Raw genomic sequence first — 27,430 nt, forward strand, 5'->3', positions numbered from 1 at the left:
GACAGGGGAGGGGGAGGGCTCGCTGCCTGCCTTCCTCACTCGCGGCAGGCGACCCTTGGAGGCCAGGCCTTGAAAGTAAGATGGAGGGCTTCCCTGGCGGCCCAGTGGTTAAGAGTCCACGCTTCCATTACAAGGGGCACGGGTTCAGTCCCTGGTCAGGGAACTGGGATCCCGCATGCCGCACGGTGCGGCCAAAAAAAAAGAAAAAAGAGTTAGTAACGGGAAAGAAGATAAAGGAAAAAAGAAGGTGGGGATGGGGGCGTAACTGCTGGGCGGCAAAGCAGAAGTCTGTGGACATGTGCTGGAGCCCTCTTCTTACTGAATTCCACTTCTCTCCTGCCTCACCAGTTCTTCCGGGTCTTAAACGGTTACTCGCTCCAGCACAAGCTGTTGCTGACAGGGACTCCATTACAGAACAACCTGGAAGAGTTGTTTCACCTGCTCAACTTCCTCACCCCTGAGAGGTTCCAGTGAGTGTGTGCTTATCCACAGTCGGCTCCGCGTTCTTCCAGTTCTTCCTTTTGCCTGTTTCTTATGTCACTTTCCTTTCTTCCTTCCCCCTCCAACAACCTCTTCCTTTCTCTTTCTGAAGCAACTTGGAAGGCTTCTTGGAGGAGTTCGCTGACATTGCCAAGGAGGACCAGATTAAAAAGCTGCACGACATGCTGGGGCCTCACATGTTGCGGCGGCTCAAAGCTGACGTGTTCAAGAACATGCCTTCCAAGACAGAACTGATTGTGCGTGTGGAGTTGAGCCCTATGCAGAAGTGAGTCTGAAGGGACAGAAGCACTGGCTCTGTTTTGCAGACACACTTAGACACCTGCCAGTCTGCACAGTGTTTCCTTCTCCATACTCTGCCGCAAGGCGTGTGGTGACAGGAGCCAGCGAGGGCTAAAGAAACCTGTTGCCAGGTTGCTGGGGCCCAGAGTTCTTTGTTTTCTTTTTTTGACATCTTTACTGGAGTGTAACTGCTTTACGGTGCTGCGGCCGAGCTCTTACTGAGTTAACCCTTACCTTGTTTAAAATGATGGTGGCGGCGCTTCTTAGGTTTCCTCGGTCCCAAAGGGAGATATGTTGGAAAGAAGATCCCAGACCCTGGGACTGCATTATGAGTCACACAAAGGCTCTTGAGCATGGCTTACCTTGCTGTCTTGCCCACATAGGAAATACTACAAGTACATCCTCACTCGAAACTTTGAAGCGCTCAATGCTCGAGGTGGCGGCAACCAGGTCTCTTTGCTAAACGTCGTGATGGATCTTAAAAAGTGCTGCAACCACCCGTATCTTTTCCCCGTGGCTGCCATGGTACGTTGTGCCACCTCTTGTCCCTCCCTGGGCGGGAACTGCTCCATTTGGGGTTTCTTTCCATATTTTTTTCTTTTTTGCTTATTTCCTCAGGAAGCCCCTAAGATGCCTAATGGCATGTATGATGGCAGTGCCCTAATCAGAGCATCTGGGAAGTTATTGCTGCTTCAGAAGATGCTCAAGAACCTTAAGGAGGGTGGGCACCGTGTACTCATCTTCTCCCAGGTATTGTGTGGGAGCTTTTGTGGGTAGCAGTGGACAGCTCAGTGACGTAGGGGAGGAATTGTCATCTGATTAATCCCATAATTAAAGTATGCTCATTTTCCAGATGACCAAGATGCTGGACCTGCTAGAGGATTTCTTGGAACACGAAGGTTATAAATATGAACGTATTGATGGTGGAATCACTGGGAACATGCGTCAGGAGGCCATTGACCGCTTCAATGGTGAGAGGGAAGGAGTGGCTTCGGTCCTGGCATCCTCACTCACGGCTCTGGACCGATCACTTGTTCTTCTTGAGCATCTGCTTTTCTGCGTAGAGGTTTAGGGTCTTTTGTCAATTGACGTGGAAGAGTACTGTTGAATGTCTTGATTGGAAGGATGTTTGGATTATTGCTAGGAGATTGTTTATTCCCTTTGGAGTCTTTGTTCTTTCTGCTAAAAAGAAGGACACTTTATTTAACCCTCCGCATTGCATCTTGAGGCCCAGGAGGGACCAGGACTTACCAAACCCAGATAGCAAGTTAGTGGCAGGCTTGTCTCAGTAGCCACTACCACCTCCTCTTCTTTTTTTTTACTTTTTAATTCGAAATAATTGTGAACTTAAAGTTCAGAAAATAATACAGAGAGTTGGTGTATACACTTCACCCAGCATTTCTTAATAATGACTTATATAGCCTCAGTACAATGATCAAACCCAGGGAATTAACACTGGTGTCATACTACTACCTAAACTGTAGACTTGAATTGAATGTCACCACTGTTCCTGTGACAGGATCCAGTCCCAGATCCCACGTTGAGCGTAGTTGTTGTTTCTCTTCCAGTTCTTCATTCTTTCCTTTCCTTTCACAACGTTGATACCTTTGATGACGACTGGTTAGCTCTTTTGTAGAACGTCTCTGTTTTTTGTTTTTTTTGGCGGTACGCGGGCCTCTCACTGTTGTGGCCTCTCCTGTTGCGGAGCACAGGCTCTGGACGCGCAGGCTCAGCGGCCATGGCTCACGGGCCCAGCTGCTCCGCAGCATGTGGGATCTTCCCGGACCAGGGCACGGACCCGTGTCCCCTGCATCGGCAGGCGGACTCTCAACCACTGTGCCACCAGGGACACCCTAGAACGTCTCTGCTTTGATATTTTCTCATGCTGAGATTGACACTAGACATTTTGGACAGGAATCCCAGAGAAGCGATGCTGTGTCCTTTTCAGTGCATCATTCCCAGGGAGGACATGATGTTGATAATGTTCCATTGCTGGTGTTAACCTTGATCACTTGGTTAAGGTGGTGTCTGTTGAATTCCTCCCATGTAAAGTTACTCTTTTTTTTTTCATTGTGATTAATAAATATCTTGAGGGAGATACTTTAGACTGTGGTGACATCCTGTTTCTCCTTAAACCTTCACACTGATTTCAGTATCCATTGGTGGACCTTGCTTATGAGTATTACTTATTAATATTATTAGTTTTGTGTTTGCCTAATGAGGTGGGTATTTTAATTCAAATATAGTTGGTTTACAATGTTGTGTTAATTTCTGCTGTACAGCAAAGTGATCAGTTATGCATATATATATGTTCTTTTTAAAATATACATTCTTTTTCATGTTCTTTTCCATTATGGTTTATCACAGGATACTGAATACAGCTCCCCGTGCTATGCAGTAGGACCTTGTTGTTCATCCATTCTATATACAATAGTTTGCATCTCCTAATGAGGTTTTATAGTTCTGATATTCCTTAAACATTTATTAACTGGAATTCTAGAGACACCTCTAATGGTGTTTTTGGTTCCTCTCTTAGCACCAGGTGCTCAGCAGTTCTGCTTCTTGCTTTCCACTCGAGCTGGGGGCCTTGGAATCAATCTGGCCACTGCTGACACAGTTATTATCTATGACTCTGACTGGAACCCCCATAATGACATCCAGGTGAGCAGAGGTAGCAGCCTTGGTCTACAGTGACTTTTTGGAAATGCATAGTGTTCTCTGTGAGGGCTCCACCATCTGGGATTAGTTGTTTCAGGGGGAAACAATAGATTGTTTTCAAATGTCTTTTACCTTATTGTAAGCCAGAGAGTTTGGGTTAGCTGTGGTCCTATTTTGGGTAACATGATAGAGGGTGGTATCTTGGGGTAGGGGTGCAAAGGGAAGTTTTGTGTGAGGGCAAGCTGCAGCTCCTGCCTTATGCTGGATTTAACTTATTATGTGGAAGTCAAGAGTAGGAGTAAGGAAATATGATTACTTCAGTTTTTGCCTCCGTTTTGTGCACAACTCCAGGCCTTTAGCAGAGCTCACCGTATTGGGCAGAATAAGAAGGTGATGATCTATCGGTTTGTGACCCGTGCGTCAGTAGAAGAGCGCATCACGCAGGTGGCAAAGAAGAAGATGATGCTGACGCATCTAGTTGTTCGGCCTGGGCTGGGCTCCAAGACTGGATCCATGTCCAAACAGGAGCTTGATGACATCCTCAAGTTTGGCACTGAGGAGCTATTCAAGGACGAAGCCACAGATGGAGGTGAGCTAGGCAGGAGCTTGTTTTGGTGTGGGGCTTGGCTTCTCTAAAGGATATCTTTGATACCTAGGGTCCTGAGACTCAGACCTAGGGTCCTGTGGGACTTGCTTTTTCCACTGCAGCTGCTGAAGTTAACTGGGGGTATGGACCCCTGATTCTTTACAGGAGGAGACAACAAAGAGGGAGAAGACAGCAGTGTTATCCACTATGATGATAAGGCCATTGAACGACTGCTGGACCGGAACCAGGATGAGACAGAAGATACGGAATTGCAGGGCATGAATGAATATTTGAGCTCATTCAAAGTGGCCCAGTATGTGGTGCGAGAAGAAGAAATGGGGGTGAGTATGAGTCCAAAGCAATGCTGTGCTTGGTGATTGGTCCAGAAATTGGAGTTGAGACCATGATGGTATTTGAGATGAGAGGAAACCATCCATAGGCAAATTAGTACATTGCTGAATTGATACACCTCTTCCTTTGAAGAAAAATTCTGTAACATATGAGCAAATCACATTCTCATCTTTGACGTGGCTGTCTGGCCACTTTTCACACTCAAAACACTTGTATTAGCTCTTCTTTTTTTTTTTTCTAATAACTTTTATTTTTATTTTTGGCTGCGTTGGGTCTTGCTGCGTGCAGGCTTTCTCTAGTTGCAGCCAGCAGGGGCTACTCTTCGTTGCGGTGCACGGGCATCTCATTGCGGTGGCTTCTCTTGTTGCGGAGCATGGGCTCTAGGCGTGCGGGCTTCAGCAGTTGTGGCTCGCGGGCTCTAGAGCGCAGGCTCAGTAGTTGTGGCGCACGGGCTTAGTTGCTCCGCAGCATGTGGGATCTTCCCAGACCAGGGCTTGAACCCGTGTCCCCTGCATTGGCAGGTGGATTCTTAACCACTGCGCCACCAGGGAAGCCCTGTATTAGCTCTTCTTTATCAGAATCTCATCTTATTTTCTCTTATGTATTTTATTAGCCCTATAAATAAATTTTGGATTGCTATCTCAAGTCTCTCCGGAGAAAAGGTAGGAGATACGATACATACTTAGCATATCCCCTGTGCTTTTTAAAACTTTAGAGTTGTTTTCCCTTTTTGTTTTCTTGTGTATTCTTGGTCTTTTTTTTAGTAGAAAACAAAACATACTCAGTTATAAATGCTTGGCCTCTGTAATGAAGTTTTTCCTCCTAATGATATCTAGGGTATAAAATGAAAAAACAATTGCTTTCGCTTCTGGTCCTCTCTTAGCCGCCCAGGTCAGGGTTCTTCGAATTGGCATCAGTTTCTGCTGGTCCTTGCCATCTTTTCTCATCCTTCCAATTCAGAACCATCCCCCTTGTTGTATTTTTCTTTTCCTTTTTTTTATTTTTCTGATACGTATTATCTTTGTTCTTGAAAGTGATTCTACTAACTTCAGTTGGGTGTAACTGTGGCTGAAAAGTCTGACAGGTCTACAGACCAGTAGTATTCAGCCAAAACTGCCCTTCTGTCAGGGTGGTGACCGCATATGGGAGTGACTGACTGGGGCAGAACGTGCTGAGTGGTTGTAAGGGAGGGGTGGTACTCTCCCTCCCACTGATGACCTCTCCTGATGACTACACAGGTATACAGACAGCCCTCTCATTAGTGGCTGAGGCTGCTATTTACTTTATAATTTTTTTTTTTTTTTTTTTTTGCGGTACGCGGGCCTCTCACTGTTGTGGCCTCGCCCGTTGCAGAGCGCAGGCTCAGCGGCCATGGCTCACGGGCCCAGCCGCTCCGCGGCATGTGGGATCTTCCCGGACCGGGGCACGAACCCGTGTCCCCTGCATCGGCAGGCGGACTCTCAACCACTGCGCCACCTGGGAAGCCCCTACTTTATAATATTTTTAAATGTTATTTTATTTTATTTTTTTTGAATTTTATTTTATTTAACTTTTATACAGCAGGTTCTTATTAGTTATCTATTTTATACACATCAGTGTATACATGTCAGTCCCAATCGCCGTATTCATTCCCCCACTGCCCCCACCCCGCACCGCTTTCCCCGCTTGGTGTCCATACATTTGTTCTCTACATCTGTGTCTCTATTTCTGCCCTGCAAACCGGTTCATCTGTACCATTTTTCTAGGTTCCACATATATGCGTTAATATACAATATTTGTTTTTCTCTTTCTGACTTAACTTCACTCTGTATGACAGTCTCTAGATCTATCCACGTCTCTACAAATGATCCAGTTTCGTTCCTTTTTGTGGCTGAGTAATATTCCATTGTATGTATGTACCACATCTTCTTTATCCATTCCTCTGTCAATGGGCATTTTAGGTTGCTTCCATGTCCTGGTTATTGTAAATAGTGCTGCAGTGAACATTGGGGTGCATGTGTCTTTTTGAATTATGGTTTTCTCTGGGTATATGCCCAGTACTGGGATTGCTGGGTCATATGGTAGTTCTATTTTTAGTTTTCTAAGGAATCTCCATACTGTTCTCCATAGCGGCTGTATCAATTTACATACCTACCAACAGTGCAGGAGGGTTCCCTTTTCTCCACACCCTCTCCAGCATTTATTTGTTGTTTGTAGATTTTCTGATGATGCCCATTCTAACTGGTGTGAGGTGATACCTCACTGTAGTTTTGATTTGCATTTCTCTAATAATTAGTGATGTTGAGCAGCTTTTCATGTGCCCCTTGGCCATCTGTATGTCTTCTTTGGAGAAATGTCTATTTAGGTCTTCTGCCCATTTTTGGATTGGGTTGTTGGTTTTTTAATATTGAGCTGCATGAGCTGTTTATATGTTTTGGAAATTAATCCTTTGTCGATTGATTTGTTTGCAAATATTTTCTCCCATTCTGAGGGCTGTCTTTTCATCTTGTTTGTAGTTTCCTTTGCTTTGCAAAAGCTTTTAAGTTTCATTAGGTCCCATTAAACTTTATTTTTTGAATAGATGGTGTAGCCCTCCATATCTTTGGTTCCTCCACATCTGCAGATTCAACTGACCATGGACCATGTAATACCGTAGTATTTACTATTGAGAAATATCTGCATATAAATGGATTCATGCAGTTCAAACCTGTGTTGTTCAAGGGTCAACTGTAATTCACCTAGTTCAAAATTCAAAAGCTACAGAAGTATCTCTTTCCCACTCCAGTCCTTTGGTTACCTAGCTCCCTCCCTGGGGATAAGGGATATGTATTTTATAAATTATTTTATGTGCGCACAAATTACATATATATGTATATATACATATACATGTATATACATATGAATGCCTTTTTTCCTCTTCCTTTTAAGGAAAGTAGTTGTTTTTTTTAATTGAAGTATATTTGATTTACAATGTTGTGTTAATTTCTGCTGTACAGCAAAGTGACTCAGTTTTACACATATATATATTCTCTTATTTTATATATACTCTTTTCCACTATGGCAGTTCCCTGTGCTATACAGTAGGACCTGTTGTTTATCCATTCTCTATATAAAAGCTTACATCTGCTAACCCCAGCCTCCCACTCCATCCCTCCCCCAACCCCCTCCCCCTTGGCAACCACCAGTCTGTTCTCTACATCCGTGATTCTGTTTCTCTCTCTGTCCGTGATTCTGTTTCTGTTACATAGATTCATTTGTGTCCTATTTTAGATTCCACATATAAGTGATATCATATGATATTTGTCTTTCTCTTTCTTACTTCACTTAGTATGATAATCTCTACTTGCATCCATGTTGCTGCATAAGGAAAGTAGTTTCTTATACATGACATTCTGTACCTTATTTTTATCCTCCTAATAAATCTTGGAAGATTTTGTCCAAGTCAGTACCCAAAGAGCTTTCCCCCCTCCGCACCCCTTTATTCGCTGCATAATATGTCCTTATTTGGAAGTACCATAATTTATTTACTTTAAAAAATTGAGCTATAATTGACATATGCCATTATATTAGTTTCAGGTGCACAACATAATGATTTGATATTTGTATATTTTGTGAAATGGTCACCTTGATAAGTTTAGTTAACATCTGTCACCATACATAGTTATACATTTTTTTTCCTATGAGAACTTCTGAGGGCTGCTCTTTTAGCAACTTTCAGATATGCAGTATGGTATTAACTATAGTTACTATGCTATACATAAAGTCACCATGACTTATTTATTTTATAACTGGAAGTTTATAGTTACTATTCTATACATAAAGTCACCATGACTTATTTATTTTATAACTGGAAGTTTATACCTTTTGACTCTCTTCACCCTTTTCACCCCCCATAATTTATTCAAGTTCCATAATGATGGATGTTTAGGTTGTTTCTAGTATTATGCTGTTAGCAGCAGCTTAATTCTAATGTAAGGGATTTGGAATTAGTGGTCCTGAATGATCTGAAAAAAAGGTAAGACTTTCAAAGGAGCATAAACATTATTGGGATATAAGAGGATATATATAATTTTTTTTCACGGTTGGTAAACTTTTATGAAGCTTATGCAGAACAGAAAGGGCTTACGGCCCTTCTACTTCCTCTCCTGGGAGAATCTTCTGCAGTGTTGCAGAAGCCTCTCCGTTCTGCCTTGCTGAGGCTGCGACCTCACTTGTCTCCATTTTACTGTCTCGCAACTGTACATGCATCAGCAAAAGGAGTTAAAAGAAAACATACTGCCTCTTCATTCTTCTCTTGTGATAACAACTCCATCCTATATTTTTCTTTAGTTATTTTGACTGCTAATCTAAACATAACCACGAGGAACCAACCATGTCTTGTCAATTAAATTTCTTTTAAGCTCTTAGGTCCAAGCAGGCTCACCAAGTATTTCAGAGTCCAGTCATGAGAAGGAGCTATAGCAGAATGGGGACTATGAGGACCAGGGGTAGCTGGTGGTGCCGACTTCAGCACCCCTGAGTCCTGGCCCTCCCTCTGTCCCAGGAGGAAGAGGAGGTAGAACGGGAAATCATAAAACAGGAAGAAAGTGTGGATCCTGACTACTGGGAGAAATTGCTGCGGCACCATTATGAGCAGCAGCAAGAAGATCTGGCCCGCAATCTGGGCAAAGGAAAAAGAATCCGTAAACAGGTCAACTACAATGATGGCTCCCAGGAGGACCGAGGTGTGTGTGGCCGGCCCCGCCCCCAACCCATGGGCCGTTCCACTAGAGCAGTGGGCCCCGCTCATCTGCCCTCTCTCCCTCCAGATTGGCAGGACGACCAGTCCGACAACCAGTCCGATTATTCAGTGGCCTCAGAGGAAGGTGATGAAGACTTTGATGAACGTTCAGAAGGTGAGGGCTATGCCTTTCTGCTGGATTTTTAAAATATTGCCTTGTCTAATATCCCTATCGGTGTCGCTCACGCATCCTTTTCTTCTCGCAGCTCCCCGCAGGCCCAGTCGCAAGGGCCTGCGGAATGATAAAGATAAGCCATTGCCTCCTCTGTTGGCCCGTGTTGGTGGGAATATTGAAGTAAGTACCGTTGCGTTCTAGGGAAGGCTGGGTGAGTGCTGCTGTCGGGTCTTTGGTGGAGTAAGGTCTACTCCTTCTCTCACCTAGGTTCCTTCTCCCCCCAGGTTCTTGGCTTTAATGCTCGTCAGCGAAAAGCCTTTCTCAATGCGATTATGCGGTATGGGATGCCACCTCAGGACGCTTTTACCACCCAGTGGCTTGTGAGAGATCTGCGAGGCAAGTCAGAGAAGGAGTTCAAGTAAGTTGAGAGCTGGAATGACTGATGTAGAGCAAGGGCTTTTAGTCTCTGGTCACTCCACAGTACTAGTGCAGGCTGTGCAGGACATCGGCTGTCTCCTCTGCTGACGTTGGCAAGGGAAGCTGTTAGTAATAGGGTTCCTTGTACTCCTCGCTTCCCTGGAAGAGGACCTGGCACATGGTGTGGGGTCTGGAGACCAGCTTTCAGCACGATGGTGGGCTTTACCTCAGATGGAGCCATAGTTGATGCCTGACTGCGGGTGGGAAAGAATCTGATCTAGGAGTTGGCATGATTGCTGTTTGACCCATTTCTCTATTTGTTTACTACAGGGCTTACGTCTCTCTTTTTATGCGGCATTTATGTGAGCCAGGAGCAGACGGGGCCGAGACCTTTGCTGATGGTGTACCCCGAGAAGGCCTGTCTCGCCAGCATGTCCTTACCAGGATTGGTGTCATGTCCTTGATTCGCAAGAAGGTGAGCCCTGAACCTCCCTCCATCGTTCAGGGGTTTCTAGGTGAAACTGGAGAGCCAGCAGGAAAGGAACCTAGATGGAATTGGGTCTTCAGCATCTTGTCCCATTGCTGCAGGTTCAGGAGTTTGAACATGTTAATGGGCGCTGGAGCATGCCCGAACTTGCGGAAGTAGAGGAAAACAAGAAAATGTCACAGCCAGGGTCACCTTCCCCAAAGACTCCCACACCCTCCACTCCAGGGGACACACAACCCAATACTCCTGCACCTGCCCCACCTGCTGGTAAGTCTGCCTGGACTGTTGTTTTCTATCCTTTTCTTCTTGTCCTGGCCTTTGCTTTTTCTGTTTCCCTGTACTCAGTTCTAACAGGGGAGTCTGGCAGGACACACAGCAATCTCCCTCTCAGTTTAGGAGGGCTGTCCTAAGAATAGGGCTGGCTCTTAAAGGCACGAGAGGACAGTTAAGATGAGACAAACTGAGAAGGTGTGACCTTCTCTCTGATCTGGGACCTTCTTCCTAATGAATGTCTATTATTGGTGTGCAGAGGATGGGATAAAAATAGAGGAAAATAGCCTCAAAGAAGAAGACAGTGCAGAAGGAGAAAAGGAAGTGAAATCTGCAGCCCCTGAAGCCACTGTTGAGGTAAGAGACGGGGGTGACTGGATGCCGCACCAAAGGCAGATGGATAAGCCTGTTCTTCCTCTTGGGTGCTGGCCTGTCTGCTTCAGCTTCTTTCTTCTTTCCTTTGAAGTGTACACAGCCCCCTGCCCCTGCCTCAGAGGATGAAAAAGTCCTTGTTGAGCCTCCCGAGGGAGAGGAGAAAGTGGAAAAGGCAGAGGTCAAGGAGAGAACAGAGGAACCAATGGAGACAGATCCCAAAGGTATGTACATTTTCACACACTACAGATCCCTGTGAACCACAGTTACTCTTGGGCTTGCAGCCCGGCTGGAGGGAAGTCCAGAGGAAGTGACACACTGAAGAATCTTGTACCCTTGATTTTAAACTGTGGGCTTTTTCTCTCTCAAGACATCTTTTATGACTTTCATCATGATTTAGGTTCAGGATATAGTGTAGAACAGAGAATACACTTCCTTAGACATGCTCTCAGTGCCATCTGTTCTCCCAGGTATTGCTGATGTGGAGAAGGTGGAGGAGAAGTCAGCAGTCGATCTGATTCCCATTGTGGTGGAGGACAAAGGTGGGTGTTTGGAGAAGCTGACTGTGCTTTTAAAAGGACTCTAAAGCTGAAAGGAAGGACTTTATCTCTTGGACACCCCTCCACCCCCAGGTTCCCCCATCCATACCCATATAATCATTTTATCCCAAGCTAAAAGACTCCACCTCTCCCCACATGTGGCTGTCGGTGGGCCAGTGGCACCTGTTCCTGGGTTTAAGAACACTTCTGTGGAGAAGGGTGGAGGTGGCTGGGTATCTTGTAGCGTATGGTGCTATGTATGGGTAAGGGCTATGGTGCTGGCTTCTGTCTGGAGCTGACATTTTTCTTCTGCATGTCCTGTAGAGGAGAAGAAAGAAGAAGAAGAGAAAAAAGAGGTGATGCTTCAGAATGGAGAGACCCCCAAGGACCTGAATGATGAGAAGCAGAAGAAAAATATTAAACAGCGTTTCATGTTCAACATTGCAGATGGCGGTTTTACTGGTATGAAAAAGAGGGGCCCACTTGGGGTTAGATGAATTCGAGGTGAAACCAGGGTTCTTGTCAGAAACCAGGGTACAGAGACTTTACCTCTCCTAGAGAGAATGCCAGGCTGACTGCACACCCTTCTGGGGTCCATGTTAGAAAGCCAGAGGCATATTAAGTTGGTATCAGGGAATCAGGAATAAATAGCTTTTTGAATTCTCACAGATGTTTGCCTTTCTTTTTCTCCCCAACCTTCCCTAAATTCCTCTTCAGAGTTGCACTCCCTCTGGCAGAATGAGGAGCGGGCAGCCACAGTCACCAAGAAGACTTATGAGATCTGGCACCGACGGCATGACTACTGGCTGCTGGCTGGCATCATAAAGTATCCTTTGCCTGAGTTGGGGCTGAGGTCCTTGGTGAAGGTTTCTGAGGGTCCACAGTTTGAAGTTCTTAATTTCCTTGTTTCGTTTTTCCTGAGCAATTAATTTTCCAATAGCCATGGCTATGCCCGGTGGCAGGACATCCAGAATGACCCACGCTATGCTATCCTCAATGAGCCTTTCAAGGGTGAAATGAACCGTGGCAATTTCTTAGAGATCAAGAATAAGTTTCTAGCCCGAAGGTTCAAGGTGAGCAGGACGAGGAGGAATACAGCGTTGACGTGGCAGCCTTTAAAGTGCAGAAGGGACTAAAGGAGGGAGTCTGCTCATTCAGCCACGTTGATTATTGTGTTCTCCTGTGCACTTCGCTTTGTATTCTGTGAAAGGCTTTGCTCCCAAGTATCTTAAATATTAGAGATCAACACATACAGACCTGAAGGTTAACCAGTTGGTTAAGGGCTGAAGATGACTGTGCCTGATGCATGACACAGCCCAGTGCAGTGGGTGTGCTGGGGGAACACGGTAGGCTGGAGTGTTCAGGAAAGATACAGAGGTGGGACTGAATTGGATCTCTGAGGAGGCAGGGCTGCCAGTGGGCTGGTGGTACTTTTTTCTGGGTCTGTGTGGATGAAGGGTGGGGTAGACGCAAAGGGGTAGAGCTCCATTTTCAGAATCACTAGGGCTGATACGCCCAGGACTGAAGGGGAGTTTTCCTCAGGGATTCAGCAAATGCATATTAAGGGCACCTTGTGTGCAGACCATCATAATGGGATACCATGGAGATGAGACACGTGGATCTTAACGCTGAGTATAATTGGGGGAATAAGAAATGTACACTAATAAACCTTCAAATATCACGTGCTAGGGAATGGGTGGGCCAGGGACAGGCCTGGTGCCTGTTCTCAAGGAGCTCTCAGTTTAACGTGGAGGCAGATTGTGGTCAAATGAATGTCATTCTGTGTGTTGCGAGGGAGACTGCTAAATCCTTAAGAAAGTTCTCCAGAGGGAATGTGGGGAGAGCTCACAAATGCTCCAGGGAGAAGATGGCATTGGAATGAAGTTTCGGTGAATGTAATAGAGATTGCCGGATAGAAACGGAAGGCCCTTTGATCAAAAGAATTAGGTTAGGCAAAGACAGAGCCTGTAGAGCTTATGGTGTTTGGAAACAGCAGATAGTCCAGGTGGGGTGTAGAAGACACTTGTGTTGGTGATGGTGGGAGGTACGTTGGAGAGAGAAGTAAGGCTGGAGGTCGGTAGGTAGGTTTTTGGCACCAGATAAGAGAGTTTGGACTTTACCTTATAGTTCATGGGCAGCCATTGAGGGTTTGTGAAGGGTTTTGATACAGCCAAGGGAAACTGAAACAGAACATTCATGAGATTACAGAACTATCAATAGTCATGAGGTAGTAAGGGCTCGTCTGTGATGCTGGTTGTGGAAAATGAGAAGGATAAGATAAAGGGAACGAGGGACCTCCCTGGTGGTCCAGTGGTTAAGACTGCACTCCCAGTGCAGGGGGCCCGGGTTTGATCCCTGGTCAGGGAACTAGATCCCCCGTGCCACAACTAAGATCCAGCGTGCTGCAACTAAGACCCGGTGCAGCCAAATAAATAAAGACTAAAAAAATAAATAAATAAATAAATAAAAGATAAAGGGAATGAAACACCAAGGAATTTACAGGATTTACTGATTTACTGTAGGGGTCAGCAAACTATTAAGGGGCCAGAGTAATTCAAGCTTTGTGAGACACTGATACTCAGCTCTGTCATAGTGGGCAAGCAGCCACAGGTGATAAGTATGAATATGTTCCAGTAAAACTTTTTTTATCGACACTAAAATTTGAACTTCCTATAATTTTTATGAAGCTTTATAAGCTATTATTTTGATTTTTTTTCAACCATTTAAAAATGAAGAACCCATTCTTAGCTCTTGGGCCATCCAAAAACAGGCAGTGGCCCAGATTTGGCCCACAGGCCATAGTTTGCTGACCCCTGAGTTACTTTATTGAATTTGAGATACAAAGGAATGAGACTCCAAAAATAACTGAAGTTTTGAGTCTGAGTCACTGAGAAAGTTAAATTACTATTGGCAGATCAGGGAAGTGAGGAGAGGGAGCAGTTTGTAGAAAAAAGTTAAGTTCAATTTTAGACAAGTCATTTGGTGTTTTTCACAAGTAAATATCCTCCCAGTACTCCCACCACCGTTAAACAAGTGGGATAAAAGTGATCAACCACGCACGAGTGGGATCAGAACAATCAGTGCTTGAGATGCGTGTTTGAAAAGCACCAACTCATTTGCACAGAGGTGCTGGCTGATGCCAGGAGGGGAGAGAGCGCTTGGGAGAATGCTGATCCTGGAGAAAGCTCATAGTTTGGGGCAAGAGGGAGGGGAGTTGGTGAAGGAGACAGGGTGGTATATAGATTGAAAGGAGGTGCTTGGTCTGTTTGGGGATAAGTTAGGCCTGAATTGGAGCCAGGTCTTCTGGAAGAAACAACTGTCCATTCTCATACTGTCCTTTTTCCTGACCCCTAGTGGATTCATTCTTTTTAAGAACCAGTGGATACTTGAGTAAAATAAGTCTCATAAGTCATGAATCAACATTCTGTCCCTTGAAATGTATTTCAAAGGCTGTTTTACACAGCTCCATCAGGTGACATGTGCGTTGCATTATGATTTTTGGTGGTGGGGCCTGGAGGCAACCTAGATGTTTGACATTGGGAGTGTGGGTAGGTAAAATGTGGATTCACATCACCGAGCATTAAGAAACAACAAAATACACGTTTTGTAACATAAATGGACCTTTAAAAAAGGTATGTAGTGGGGAAATGAAAAAGCATTTTATAATGTACAGAAAAACATTCTGTAAATGAGAAATGTGCACATGAAACAATACTGTCTTCAAGAAAACCCACAAAAAGACACACAGTAGGTATATTAGAAGGGTTGCCTATTGAGGAAGGAAAGGAATGGGAGTGAGATATAGAGATGAACGAAAAGAAACAACAGGAATAATTTTAGAGAGTAAAACAACTTGATAGGGTAGATGGACTGCCATGCAACCATTAAGTCATCTGTATTCTGTAATAACCTAAACGGGAAAAGAATTTGAAAAAGAATGGGGGAAAAAAACGTCATCTTTTATAAAGAGCAGCTAATAACAAGGGAGGAGCCTTACTATGTAACTTTGAGTTGATACAATATAAATACGTATATAGAATCTTAATTCTGTAAAAAACATGTAACAGAAAACCTCAAAATGTTAACAGTAGCTCTCAGAGGTGGAATTGTGATTTTAATTCTTTATACATTCTGTATTTTCTAAATTGAGGATTTATCATTTTTGTATAAGAGTGAATCAATAAAGGGTAAAGAGCTTTAAAAACACAGACCTTCGAAGTGGGGTGAAAAAGGCAATGGAATGTTGAACTGGCCAGGTGTAGGTTCTGAGAGGCCCGTGAGAAATGAGCAAAGTGAGGGTCAGTCCAGCTGCCGTCTCCTGTTTCCCTCTTGTCCAGCTCTTAGAACAAGCCCTGGTGATTGAGGAGCAGCTGCGTCGGGCGGCTTACCTGAACATGTCAGAGGACCCCTCTCACCCTTCCATGGCCCTGAACACCCGCTTTGCTGAGGTGGAGTGTTTGGCAGAGAGTCATCAGCACCTGTCCAAGGAGTCGATGGCGGGAAACAAGCCAGCAAATGCGGTCCTGCACAAAGGTAGCCAGTGGCTCCCCTGCCTCCTGTGGACTTGGCCTCCTTCCTCCTCTGCCCCTCCCCGACACACACCTACTTCTCAGGTCTGAGCCTTTTTTGGAGCCCCTTTCTTTGTCTGGGAGCTTAGGGTGTGCTGGGGATCCTTGCGTTCCTTCTTAGGAAGCTAACATCTTAGAGACGGTCAAGGACAGTAGTTCTTTGCTTTTTAACTCTTGAATGTATTCCAGTTCTTGGAGGTGGAAAGCAAAGCAGAATAATATAGTGTGATCTGGGATAGTTTAGAGGTAACAAGGTGATTGAAGATCTTGTCAAATTCTAGACTGCTTTCAACATTGTTTTTAATTAAAGTTAAGACATTGTAAGGGGGATGGAGGGTGAAATAAGGAAAAGAAATCTGTTATAAAGGAAGAGGGAGACAGCTCCAAAGGTGCAGAGGAAAGATAGTGAGAAGAGGAAACAATAGGAATAGCTATTGAAGAAGTGGAGGAAATAGAGACAATAGGGATCAAGGGACAGTTGGCTTTAGAAAGCACAGAATCATGGACAGTTGGAACTGGAATATGAGGGACAGGAATTTGAGTGTGGTGGAGCCAGGTCAGGTGACTCGGTGACAAAAGACAGTACTCCGGCACATCAGTCACTTGGTCATTGAGAAGTAATGGGTGTGTGTGGGGGGTCCACTTAATGGGAAAGATGGACCTCGGTCTTGACTACCATGGCTCACCGCCTCTTTTTCTTGCCCCTGCAGTTCTGAAACAGCTAGAAGAACTGCTGAGTGACATGAAAGCCGATGTGACTCGACTCCCAGCTACTATTGCCCGAATTCCCCCAGTTGCTGTGAGGCTACAGATGTCAGAGCGTAATATTCTCAGTCGCCTGGCAAACCGGGCACCTGAACCACCTCCACAGCAGGTATAGGACCATTTTCGTCTGGCCAGCTCTTCCAACAGAGCCATTCTAGAACTTTAACTCTGCTGTCTGTCCCTAGGTTTACATACTGGGCAGGTGGGGCTGGCTTACCAGTGAGTTCCCTTGGGATCAGGTGGGTTCCTGGAGTCTGGAATTCTGACTCCCTTGGCTTTCTCTTCCTATAGGTAGCCCAGCAGCAGTGAAGATCCAGATTGATGATACCATCTCCACCGCTGAGCAGTGACCTTCCTCACTTTCCCTTGCCCAGCTTCTCCCCTGGGGGCCTGAGAGACCCTCTCCTTCCTTCTGCCCCATCTTCCAAGTTGTAGAGGAACAGCCCCGCTGAGCACTGGGGGAGGGGAGGGAGTGAGGGGCAGTGGTGCCCTTCCTGCTGGAGAGACATGCAGCAGTAGCGCCGGCGCCATCTGCGGGGAGCTGGCGGGCTGGCCTTCCGGGCCCTGGCTTCTCCCCACTGTAACGTCTGTTACACACAAACTGTTGCGGGTTCCCAACAGGCTTGAAGAAAATGATCAGAATTTCTTCCTCCTTTTGGTTTTATTTTGTTGGTTTATTTTGTGTTTTTTCTCCTTTTTTGGGGGGTATTCACAGTGGGCCGGGCCCCTGGGTGAGACACAGCTACCTCTGTTGGCATCTTTTTAATACCAGGAACCCAGCGGCTCCAGCCCCTGAGTGGCTAGAATTAAATAAAGTGGAAAAAAAAAAAAAAACCAAAAGCATAAAAAACCACAGCAAATTTCTTGACGAAAATTGAAAATAAAATTTTCCTTGTATTTTAGTGCTCTCGTTCAGTGTGGGTGTAGGTGCAGGTGGATGAATGTTTCTGTATGGGAGCCTTGGGACGTGTGTTTGGAGACGAAGGGTTTCCTTGTGTCCTGAGATTTCACGAAAGAGCCGAGTTCCCACTGTGCACGTGCTGTGTGCTGACAAGCCCACCTGTGCACAGCGGGGCCACCGGAGCCGCCGGGTTCACAGCCCACACCGCGGCCTCCTGGATCCGCGAGGGTGCGGAAGCAGACTTCTCCGGGCTGTGGACGTCGCGCGTATAAAATGAAGGGGTCTTCCTCGCAGAGTTGGGAAAACAAAACCAACGAAGGGCTGGAAGAGTTTTAACAGCTAAGCACCACCTTGCTGTCTATTTGAAGAAAGGCTGAAGTCGGTTTTTCTGTTAACTTGCGTGAATGAAGTCAGGACGCGAGATGCCTTCCTCCCGACCTCCAAGACGGGAACCTGGGCAGAGAGGACCGTTATCTGAGGGGGAGCGCGGGGTCTGGGGTTAAGGAAGAGGGTTTCCGCGTCGCAGGCGTGGGGTCCCCCGATCTTGAGGCGACGTCGGGCGGAGGAGGACCCGGCTCTGGCGCCTCCGTTCGAGGGGAAGGGGCTGCTTTCGGGTACAGTATTTCCGACAAATCTGCAGTGAGGCGAAAGGCCCATGCCCGGAGGGGAAGGCGGGGAAGCCGAAAACGCCTTGGGTGCACCACCTTCTCCGGCCGGGGGGAAAGCAGAGCGGTCCGCCCGAGAATCGTGCCCGGCCGCACGGCCCCCCAGCCCCGCGCGGGCCGGGTAAGCAAACGTTCCGGCTTCCGCGGCGGACCGGAAGACCGGAAGAGGCGGGGCCTCGGCAGGCACGCAGGGCGCCTGCGTAAGACGTTTTCGTGGTGCGGCGTCGGAGCGCTTGTCCTGGGCCGCACGTGGAGCTCCGCGCCTGCTTCCGAATCCCGTCTCGGGGCTGGATTGGCTTCCAGGTGAGCCGAGGCTTCGGGCGTGTCTGGAGGAATTTGGGGAAGGAAGGGTGAGGCGCTGGCCTGGACTGGGGCGTGGGGAGGGTGGGGGTACGCGGTACCTAGGGCGTGAGACCCAGGGCCCGGGGCTCAGCGTGGAGTGGAGGTTTGGACGGGCCTCGAGGGGCTGTTGAGTCGAGGTTCTGGTGGAGGCGATACCCTCTCCCGCTCCATTTCGCTTCGTCTGCGTTCTGCCTTTCCCTTACAATACGCGCTCTTCTACTGTCTCCCGTTTTGTTTTCCCCAGTACCATGGGGCGTAAATTGGACCCTACGAAGAAGGAGAAGCGCGGGCCGGGCCGAAAGGCCCGGAAACAGAAAGGTGCCGAGACCGAACTTGCCAAATTCTTGCCTGCAGGTAGGGGTCTGGCGTGCTCCCTCTCCCGATTCTCCAGCTTTTGCGCTATTCTTTTATCTGTAGCTCAACCCTTCCGTTTTTTTAGTCATTTTGTGTGTTCGCTTTCTGTTCAAGCGGAATTTTCTTTTAATGAGTTAGTAGGAAATAAGTAGGAATGAAGTACTCTCATTAGCGTTTAGAACTTAGGGAAGATGCGACTGGGACACAAGTACTCAGGCAAGGAGAGGTGTGGTTTAACACTGCGGGAGTTCAGAGGAAGGGGGATCCCACGGAGTTAGAGAGTTTGAGAAGATTTTGTTTGAAAAGATTTTGTGAAGCAGTTGGGTTTTGAAAAATGGGTGACATTTTAGCAAGTGGAAGTTGGAAGGGGATAGTCCAGTCACTGTGAACTGCATTGTTGAGGGCATGGAGATGGGAAAGCACAGATCTGGTTCCTGCATGGTTAGTAGTCTACTGCATGGAAGACTGGGTGGGAGGGAAGAGTGGGCAAGCAGTTTGTGTTGAACGTCATATAAAAGATGCAGTTTACTGAGGTGTTGGCAAATGCTAAACACTATACCGAAGCCTTTGGACACATTGTATCCTCTCATTCTCAGTGTCCTGTGAGAGAGGCCCTGCTAAGGAAATGGGTGCTGAGAGGTTAACCTGTAAATAGTTATTAAATGACAGAGCTGAGATTTAAATTTTCTGTTTCTTGGAGAGTATAGGAACAGCAGCAGTTGTAAAGGTAAAATGTATCGTGGTTGGTAACTGATGAGTTGAGAGTAAAAGAAAGGGGAGAAGAAAGTTTTGAATCTGTGTTACCAGAATGATGATGATGCTGTGTGTTGAAATCAGTCTGGAGGGAGGCCCTGTTTGGATTTGGCTGGTGAACAGCCAGGTGGAAATCATCTCCTCTACATCTCTTATCCAGCTCCCGGTAGAGCACAGTGGAGTGAGTTATCATCTACTGCCTCTAACTAGTGTTCCAATTCTTTTCCCTTTTATTTCCTTTCCCGTTGCTTTTTTTTTTCATTTTCCCTGTAACCTCCTGTTCTGCCTGTTTAAAAAAATTTTTTTTTTTTAAACAGGTGGTGATGAAAATTTCAAGAGGTTGTCCAGTCGTGCCCGAAAGAGGTGAGTGTGCATGTCTAGACTTACGTTACCCAGGTTAAACTGGTCCCACTCATCTTTAGGCACTGCTCCCATGTGATCATGCTGATGGAAAGAGCTGTTGGGGACTGTCAGGTTTCCCTGCACTGGGAAGTGGCAGAGCCTAGAGGTGTGTTCCATTTCCTCACTCCTTTTATGTTTTCAGGGCAGCCAGGAGGAGGTTGGGCTCTGCTGAAGCCCCTGAGATGAATAAGTCCCCTGGGGCCAAACCATTGCCTGGAAAGCTGTCAGAAGGTCAGTGGACATAGGAGCTGGGTGCCACGTGAGGAGTCCTCTGGGTCCTGGGTAGGGAGGGGCTTGTTGAGTATTTCTGAAGTGAAAGGAACAGCCAGAGGACGTTCTTGGGGTAGGAAGTACAGAGGCTCCATCAGTGTGTGGCTGCCATCAGTCCAGGATTCTTCAAACCCTCTGGGATCTCTGCAGGAGCTGTCCAGGCACCCAGTAAGAAGGGAGCCCCGTCCTTATTTAACAGTGCTCGAGGCAAGAAGCGCCCGGCACCAACCCACAGCAGTGACGAGGAAGAAGAGGAGGAAGACTCTGAAGAGGGTGGTGTGGCGAACCAGGGGGACCTCTGGGGCTCCGAGGACAGTGACGCTGATATGGTAGATGACTATGGAGCTGACTCCAGCTCAGAGGACGAAGATGAGGATGACGGTGCAGAGGTGAGCTTTATCTCTCTGGGTCTTCAGAAAGCTATCCTTGCCTTTTAGAGTCTTTCCAGATCCTTGAGACTATCTCTCGGTGACAAGGATAAGCCTGAGTGGAGAAAAGGGATTTTAGCGTTCCATCACCTTTCGTAGCACCTTACGTCCTCTCAGCGCATGTGCAAGTTTAAAAGAGCCACAGGATAGAGCACTTTAAAATATAACGATGCTCAGTGCTGGTGAGGACATGGGAAGGCGGACACTTGTATGGCCCCACTGCTGGGACTAGAAATGCACACTTTTTTTTTTTTTAAGCATTTGGTATCTGAGAACCTTAAAAAGGTTTTTCCTTTTCACTTAGTAATTCCACCTTAGAAAGGTGATCCAGAATGTAGACAGGTTTACTTGCCGAAGTATAAGAAGTTATCATGTATTATACAGTTTAAGTATATGAGTGTGTTACTAGGAAAATTCAAGCATAATCGAGTCGTATGGAATAAAAAGGAAGTTCCCACTTTCACCCCTCTCCCCCAACCCCCCTTCTCTCTGCAGAGCTACTGTTTTGCGATTTCCAGGCACCATGTGGACCATAATGCCCAAACTCTGGAAACTTCCAAAATGCCTAATAGGCTTAAGTGAACTGTGGTTCATTCGTATGCTAAATTAACGTTTGGCCATTGCGTCTGTGAAAATGCTTGTGATCTGTGAATGAGAAAAGGCGAGAAACAGACTCGAAGATGAATCATGATTTTAACTGTGTGAAAAATGTAGAGTAAGCGTGGAGGAAAATATGGCAAAACGGGTGCCCAGGGCAGTTTTTGTGTGTGTGTATGTGTGTGTGTGTGTGTGTCCGTGTCCGTGTCCTGCCTGCCCACCCGTGTACATATGGGTATGGGAAGAACAATGTACCGAACTCTTTCAATCCATCATTTCACTTCAGTAATGGTAAATATTTTGCTAATCTTATATTCACTTCTTCAGGGTCTAAATTTTTTTCTGGGAGCAAGAGTTATGTTTGTATTTAGGAAAAAAACAGAGGTAGGAAGTATTTCGTGGGCTGGTGGAAGGGCAAGCTTTGCATCACCAGCCTCTTGTCTCTTTATTCAGTTGCTGCCCATTGAAAGGGCTGCTCGGAAGCAGAAGGCCCAGGAGGCTGTTGCTGGGTGAGTTTTGGAAACTCTTAGGGTGGAGAGTAGGCAGTGGCTGGGATGAAGGAAAATGTGAGGAAGGAGGAGGTGTCTGCTTTGATCTGTGAACCACTCTGTTCTTGGACCTGTTTATAGGGGCCAGTGGAGTGAGGAGGAGACCTACGAAGAGGAGGAAGAGGAGAAAGTGTCCCCTGGGTCAGGTCCCAAAGAGGATGATGAGATGGAAGGGGACCTGCAGATCAACGCGGACGAGGAGGAGACTTTTGTGCTGCCCCCTGCTGGGGAGATGGAGCAGGATATCCTTCTGGGGCAGGGGGAGCCGGAGGGGGATGCTGGGGAGAAGGCATTTCCAGGCCCCAGGAAACCAGGAAGCAGTTCCTTAACAGGTCCACATGCCCAGGTTCCAGACTTGCAGCGAGTTCACAAGCGCATCCAAGACATAGTGGGAGTGCTGCGCGATTTTGGGACTCAGCGGGAGGAAGGTCGGTCTCGTTCTGAATACCTGCAGCGGCTTCGGAAGGATCTGGCCACTTACTACTCCTATGGAGACTTCCTCCTTGGCAAGCTTATGGACCTCTTCCCTCTGTCTGAGGTACCGACTTGCCATTCTGATGCCCTTCATGCTTTTCTTTCCTCACTCTCTCTTCTCTTACACTGTGTAAGAAGGCAGCCAGTCCCCTTGCTCTCTGCTTTTCTGGCTGCGCTCCTAGGCCAGCCTGACCTGCTCCCTGCCATGCTCTGTCCCAGCTGGTGGAGTTTTTGGAAGCCAATGAGGTGCCTCGGCCCATCACCCTCAGGACCAATACCTTGAAGACCCGGCGCCGGGACCTCGCTCAGGTGAGGGGTGGGCCCTGAGGTTTGCTTGTTTCAGGGAGGCACTGAATCCCAGAGACCCCCGCCCACCACCCCCGTCCCACCGCACTGGGCGTGGGGGGTCTTAGTACCTAGGCATTTCTTGGTACAGGCATGGTCCCAGGAGGCAGACCTAGGCCTGGTGTCACGCTGGGTCTGTCTGGCAGGGCTGAGGACCTCTGTCGATTGGGGAGCTCGTCATTTCAGCCTCTGCTCCCTGTGACAGGGCTGAGACATCCGCATCACGATGAAAATGCCGCCTCACAGAGAAGTGGGAGGGGGTTGTCTGCCTCGTAGATGATTGAGAAGCTGGTGAGGCTGTGATCCCTATCCCCGGGAAAAGACGTGACACACACACACAAGCAGTGTTTTAAGCTCCTCGTTTCCAGGGGTTCAGGGGCCCCAGGTTAAAACCCTGGTGCCAGAGGCAGTGGTGTGGCCTTGTGTGTTGTCTGTCTCCTGGTGTCTGTCTTCTGTTGCCTCTCCCTGGAAGGTAACTCGATAGTTATCTTTAACGTTGCTATAACCAATAACGCTAAGTTTTAGGATGGCAAGGGGGCTGAGGCTCTTGGAAAGCCGGGGTCCATTTCCAGGAGATGAAAGAACAGGAGCTGGCAGTGTGCTCCATTGGGATGGAATTCAGACCTTGAGTTAGAACCTGAGGCTAAGGAAGAGGAGACCATGGGATGGGACAGACTGTTCCGTGCGCCTGTGATGATTGTGTCCTGACTAAGCTCCAGGGGTCGTGGTGCCACGGGCCTCCTGCCAGGACCAGGGTGTCACGTCTCCAGTCCCCTACTGGGTATAGTAGCTTCCGACGTTTTAACACTTTCATCCATCTTATTTTCAGGCGCTGATCAATCGTGGGGTTAACCTGGATCCCCTGGGCAAGTGGTCGAAGACTGGACTCGTGGTATATGATTCTTCGGTGCCCATTGGTAAGTGTTCCCTGCCCCGGAGCCCTTCTGCCCGTGCCCTCGTCCCAGCATGTCACAGGCGGGTCCTCATCCACAGGTGCCACTCCCGAGTACCTGGCTGGGCACTACATGCTGCAGGGGGCCTCCAGCATGTTGCCCGTCATGGCCTTGGCACCCCAGGAACATGAGCGGATCCTGGACATGTGTTGTGCCCCTGGAGGAAAGACCAGCTACATAGGTATGAGAAGGGCTGGTGGGGCTAGGCTTCAGCTGGCACTCTGCTTATGAAGGAGGTGGGGTTGCACAGGCGGTCAGCAGAGTGGGCGGCAGCACAGGTTCTGGGGGCGGCCCAGCTCCAGCCCCACGAGGGCCTCTTACTGCCCACGTGACCTTGGGCACCTGTGGAACGGCGAGGTGATGGTGCTCGTGTTGGCTGTTATGTTATGCGTGGGTCCTGAGGGTTGAGGTGCGCATATGCAAGTCCCTGGCACAGTAACCGCTACGTATAATTAGTCGTAACCATTTTATTAAACTGTTATCCCTTGGAAGAAGTAACTTAGTCTGAAGGATCAGAAGGGCGTTCAGTAACAGAAAAGTCATCCTGGCGGGCTCGCTCATCACAGGGCCGGGGCGGACCGGGTAGCCGGTGGGGTTGCAGCTTATTTGGGGAAGGGGTGAGACTTCACAGGCAGAGTCTTGGGCTAGAGGGTGGCCGGCAGGTGTGGAGGCACAGGAGCTGCCGGTGAGCACTGTGCCCTCCTCCCTTCAGCCCAGCTCATGAAGAACACAGGTGTGATCCTCGCCAATGACGCCAATGCCGAGCGGCTCAGGAGCGTCGTGGGCAACCTGCACCGGCTGGGAGTCACCAACACCGTCATCAGCCACTATGACGGGCGCCAGTTTCCCAAGGTGGGGCTCCCCGCTGTGTGTCTCTCCTGGGGCGTCTCACCTGCTCCCTTCCCGACCTCAGGATGTTGAGACCTGCCCTTAGGAAATAATCGGTATGGTTCAGGTTGCCGAAAACATCCACTTAGCCTACCTTTTTCCCCAGGTGGTGGGGGGCTTTGACCGAGTCCTGCTGGATGCCCCCTGCAGTGGCACCGGTATCATCTCCAAGGACCCAGCAGTGAAGACGAACAAGGTGCAGGGGTTGGGGGACCTGCTGAAAAGTCTCGGGGAAGGGGGGCTGGCGGAGCGGAGTGGGAGGTGGGCAGTCAGCAGCTCACGTCTCCTGAGGCTACCTTTAGAAAGTCCAGCGCTGTGGGTCTCTCCGTCCTGGGACAGGATGAGAAGGACATCTTGCGCTGCGCTCACCTTCAGAAGGAGCTGCTCCTGAGCGCTATCGACTCTGTCAGCGCCACCTCCAAGACGGGGGGCTACCTCGTCTACTGCACCTGCTCCATCATGGTGAGGCCTGTCGTGGGGCGAGAGGGGGCAGGGCTGGCGCCGGCGCCCCCCAGCACCCCCTCGGCTCCAGCTCCGCTTTCCCTTCCGTCTCTGTCTCCCCCACACGTCAGGTGGAAGAGAACGAGTGGGTGGTAGACTACGCCCTGAGAAAAAGGAACGTGCGGCTGGTGCCCACGGGCCTGGACTTCGGCCAGGAGGGCTTCACCCGCTTCCGGGAAAGGCGCTTCCACCCTACCCTGCGCTCCACCCGCCGCTTCTACCCTCACACCCACAACGTGGATGGTTTCTTTATTGCCAAGTTCAAGAAATTCTCCAATTCTATCCCCCAGTCCCAGACAGGTAAGCAGTGTGCTCTTTGTACCTCTCCTCTCCACCTTTGCTCTTTCTACCATAGCTTCAGGAGGCTTTCTGGTGTGACTGCGGGGAAGGGCGGATCTCGGCCTCCCTCTCCTGGCCTTTGCACGCTTGGGTGAGAGACCCCTTTCATCCCAGCTAGTTGTTCCCAAGCCTGGGCCCCATTCGGTGCGTTACGGGGTTCACGTGGGTGGGGTCTTTCCCTTGATCCTGCCAAATGGCTGCAGTTGGTCGGCACTAAACGCATTCCCAGTGCGAGTGTGGTTTCTTGGCCGAGGGTTGCCTTACTGGTAATAGACCTCTGCCAGTCCAGCCTTGTCAGCATTGGGTTGGCACGCGACTCCTCAGAACTGTCCGTTCTCTGAGCCCATCACACTAATTGCAGATCGTTTCCTCAGCCATCTTGAGGAGTCTGGCCTTGATCTCAAGGGGAAGGGTGGGGTTTTCTGAAACAAGCCTGAGGGCTCTGCCTGCCGGGATGCCACCCTGAGCTGAGTTGGAAGAGGGAGAGGCGGGCTTCTCTGGACACAAACAACATGACTTATTGAGTTGATTTTTTTTCCTCTTCATAAACAATGCCTCTTAACAAAAGTCACATCTGAATGTTAACAGAACAAAAACCTCTTTAAGAAGTAGCAAAATTTCTTGCATTTTTTTTTTGCTGTAACTGTAAAGATACATATTTAGTATGTCTTCATTAATGAAGACTAGCTTTTTCTAGTTGCTCTGTGTGCATTCTTATTTTCCTGCATCTCGTCAAACTCTGCATGAAAAAAATATCTTTTCTGATTAAAAGAAAAGCCCAGTGCTTCAGGTTTTTTCAGGGTTCGCCTCCTCCTTAGAGTGTCTTGTTACCTGCTGGCCTCAAGGGGGCACAGCTTCCTCTGAAAACCTTTTGGCCCAAGGATGGGGATGGGTAGTGATGCCTTCTCTTTAATACAGGGTTCAAATATGACTTGCGTAAAGACCAGGTGATATTAAGTAATATGAAGCCAGGTAATCTGCTCTTAGGCACCGTCCCAATTGTGTGGAACACTTGGCCAAGAGATAGTACCCCGGCAGTTTCCTTATTTTAATACCTCTACCTACCTCCTCCACTAATGATCAAGACCCAGTGATGAGGCCTGTTTTCTCAAACCATCTGTTTAATTTTAACCTCAGGAAATTCTGTGATATCCACCCTTACAAACCTAGACTTGCCCCACCTGAAAGGGCAGGTGACCCCCCAGCCTGAGAGCAGCAGGCAGCCTGCCAAGAAGGCCAGAGTGGCTGGTCAAGCAAAGCAGCGGCTGCAGAAATGGAAACATCCCAAGAAGGCTTCCTTCCAGAAGCAGAATGGTGTCTCCAGAGGGACAGACTCAGAAGTGTCCACTGTGTGTTCTGTCACAAAGGCCCAAGCTTCCTCTAAGCTGCAGGATAGCAGTCAGCCAGCTGAAAAAGCAGCAGGGGTCAGGGAACCAAAGGTAGCCGGGAAGCTACAGCAGCAGTCACCCGAACTGCAGTCCTCCAAGAAAGCTGCCTTCCGGAAGCGGCACGCTCCTCCTAAGGGCACCTGCACGGAAACACCTGCTGTGCCGTCCCTCTCCAAGACGCAGGCCACTCTCAAGCCTGAGGACCGTGGTCAGCCCCTGGGGAACACCACAGGGGCTGAGGAGGTTAAACAGCGGGTGCCAGAGCAGCCTCTCAAGAAAGCTGCCTTCCAGAAACAGAATGGTACCCCCAAGGGACCTAAGACTCCAGTCATGTCCCCCCACCGGGGGGGTCACAGCCGGCCCCCACCAGCAAAGAGGAGAAAATCTCTGTCCAGAGGCGGCCGCCAGCCCCTGCTGTCTCCGATGGATGGTTGAACTATACTGGGGTGGCTCATTGCCATTGTTACTGGGTTGGAACTCTTACCTCTGTGAGGATGGCTTCCCCACTGGGGATGTGAAATTTAATACACATTTTACAATCTCTGGCTGCTGTGTGTTTTTTTGAGGGGACTGGGTACTGGCTTTGCTGCTTGAAGGGTAGAGGTGGGAGGGTGG

The 27,430-nt window shown here is 48.2% G+C and overlaps 2 protein-coding genes across 10 annotated transcripts in view; both read left to right on the forward strand.

Moving 5' to 3' along the window:
- Positions 1-17,976, forward strand: part of CHD4 (chromodomain helicase DNA binding protein 4) — a 30,481-nt gene extending 12,505 nt beyond the window's left edge. For 4 of the 9 annotated variants that reach the window (XM_079936437.1, XM_079936441.1, XM_079936439.1 and 1 more), the window contains exons 18-40: positions 349-470; positions 593-766; positions 1,164-1,305; positions 1,399-1,530; positions 1,634-1,751; positions 3,317-3,441; positions 3,790-4,027; positions 4,190-4,365; positions 8,898-9,078; positions 9,163-9,249; positions 9,341-9,429; positions 9,534-9,667; positions 9,997-10,141; positions 10,255-10,420; positions 10,683-10,780; positions 10,890-11,019; positions 11,266-11,337; positions 11,659-11,796; positions 12,052-12,160; positions 12,275-12,407; positions 15,672-15,867; positions 16,613-16,776; positions 16,959-17,975. In XM_079936437.1, the coding sequence (XP_079792563.1) occupies positions 349-470; positions 593-766; positions 1,164-1,305; positions 1,399-1,530; positions 1,634-1,751; positions 3,317-3,441; positions 3,790-4,027; positions 4,190-4,365; positions 8,898-9,078; positions 9,163-9,249; positions 9,341-9,429; positions 9,534-9,667; positions 9,997-10,141; positions 10,255-10,420; positions 10,683-10,780; positions 10,890-11,019; positions 11,266-11,337; positions 11,659-11,796; positions 12,052-12,160; positions 12,275-12,407; positions 15,672-15,867; positions 16,613-16,776; positions 16,959-16,976 (3,087 nt within the window). In that variant the 3' untranslated portion in view covers positions 16,977-17,975. Of the gene's footprint in view, positions 1-348; positions 471-592; positions 767-1,163; positions 1,306-1,398; positions 1,531-1,633; positions 1,752-3,316; positions 3,442-3,789; positions 4,028-4,189; positions 4,366-8,897; positions 9,250-9,340; positions 9,430-9,533; positions 9,668-9,996; positions 10,142-10,254; positions 10,421-10,682; positions 10,781-10,889; positions 11,020-11,265; positions 11,338-11,658; positions 11,797-12,051; positions 12,161-12,274; positions 12,408-15,671; positions 15,868-16,612; positions 16,777-16,958 lie in introns of all 9 variants that reach the window. The other 5 variants (XM_079936438.1, XM_079936440.1, XM_079936435.1 and 2 more) reach the window with 3 other exon arrangements.
- Positions 17,977-18,261: 285 nt separating this feature from the next.
- NOP2 (NOP2 nucleolar protein) lies at positions 18,262-27,375 on the forward strand. Its single transcript, XM_079936447.1, has 16 exons — positions 18,262-18,536; positions 18,820-18,929; positions 20,000-20,045; positions 20,227-20,315; positions 20,505-20,743; positions 21,833-21,888; positions 22,009-22,169; positions 22,266-22,465; positions 22,621-22,710; positions 23,576-23,663; positions 23,740-23,880; positions 24,412-24,551; positions 24,694-24,783; positions 24,927-25,049; positions 25,160-25,388; positions 26,565-27,375. Exons 2-16 carry the CDS (start codon positions 18,824-18,826, stop codon positions 27,248-27,250), a joined length of 2,484 nt encoding a protein of 827 aa, XP_079792573.1. The 5' UTR covers positions 18,262-18,536; positions 18,820-18,823; the 3' UTR covers positions 27,251-27,375.
- Positions 27,376-27,430: the final 55 nt, after the last annotated feature.

This window comes from Stenella coeruleoalba, assembly GCF_951394435.1.
Source record: "Stenella coeruleoalba genome assembly, chromosome: 11".
Taxonomy (NCBI): domain Eukaryota; kingdom Metazoa; phylum Chordata; class Mammalia; order Artiodactyla; family Delphinidae; genus Stenella; species Stenella coeruleoalba.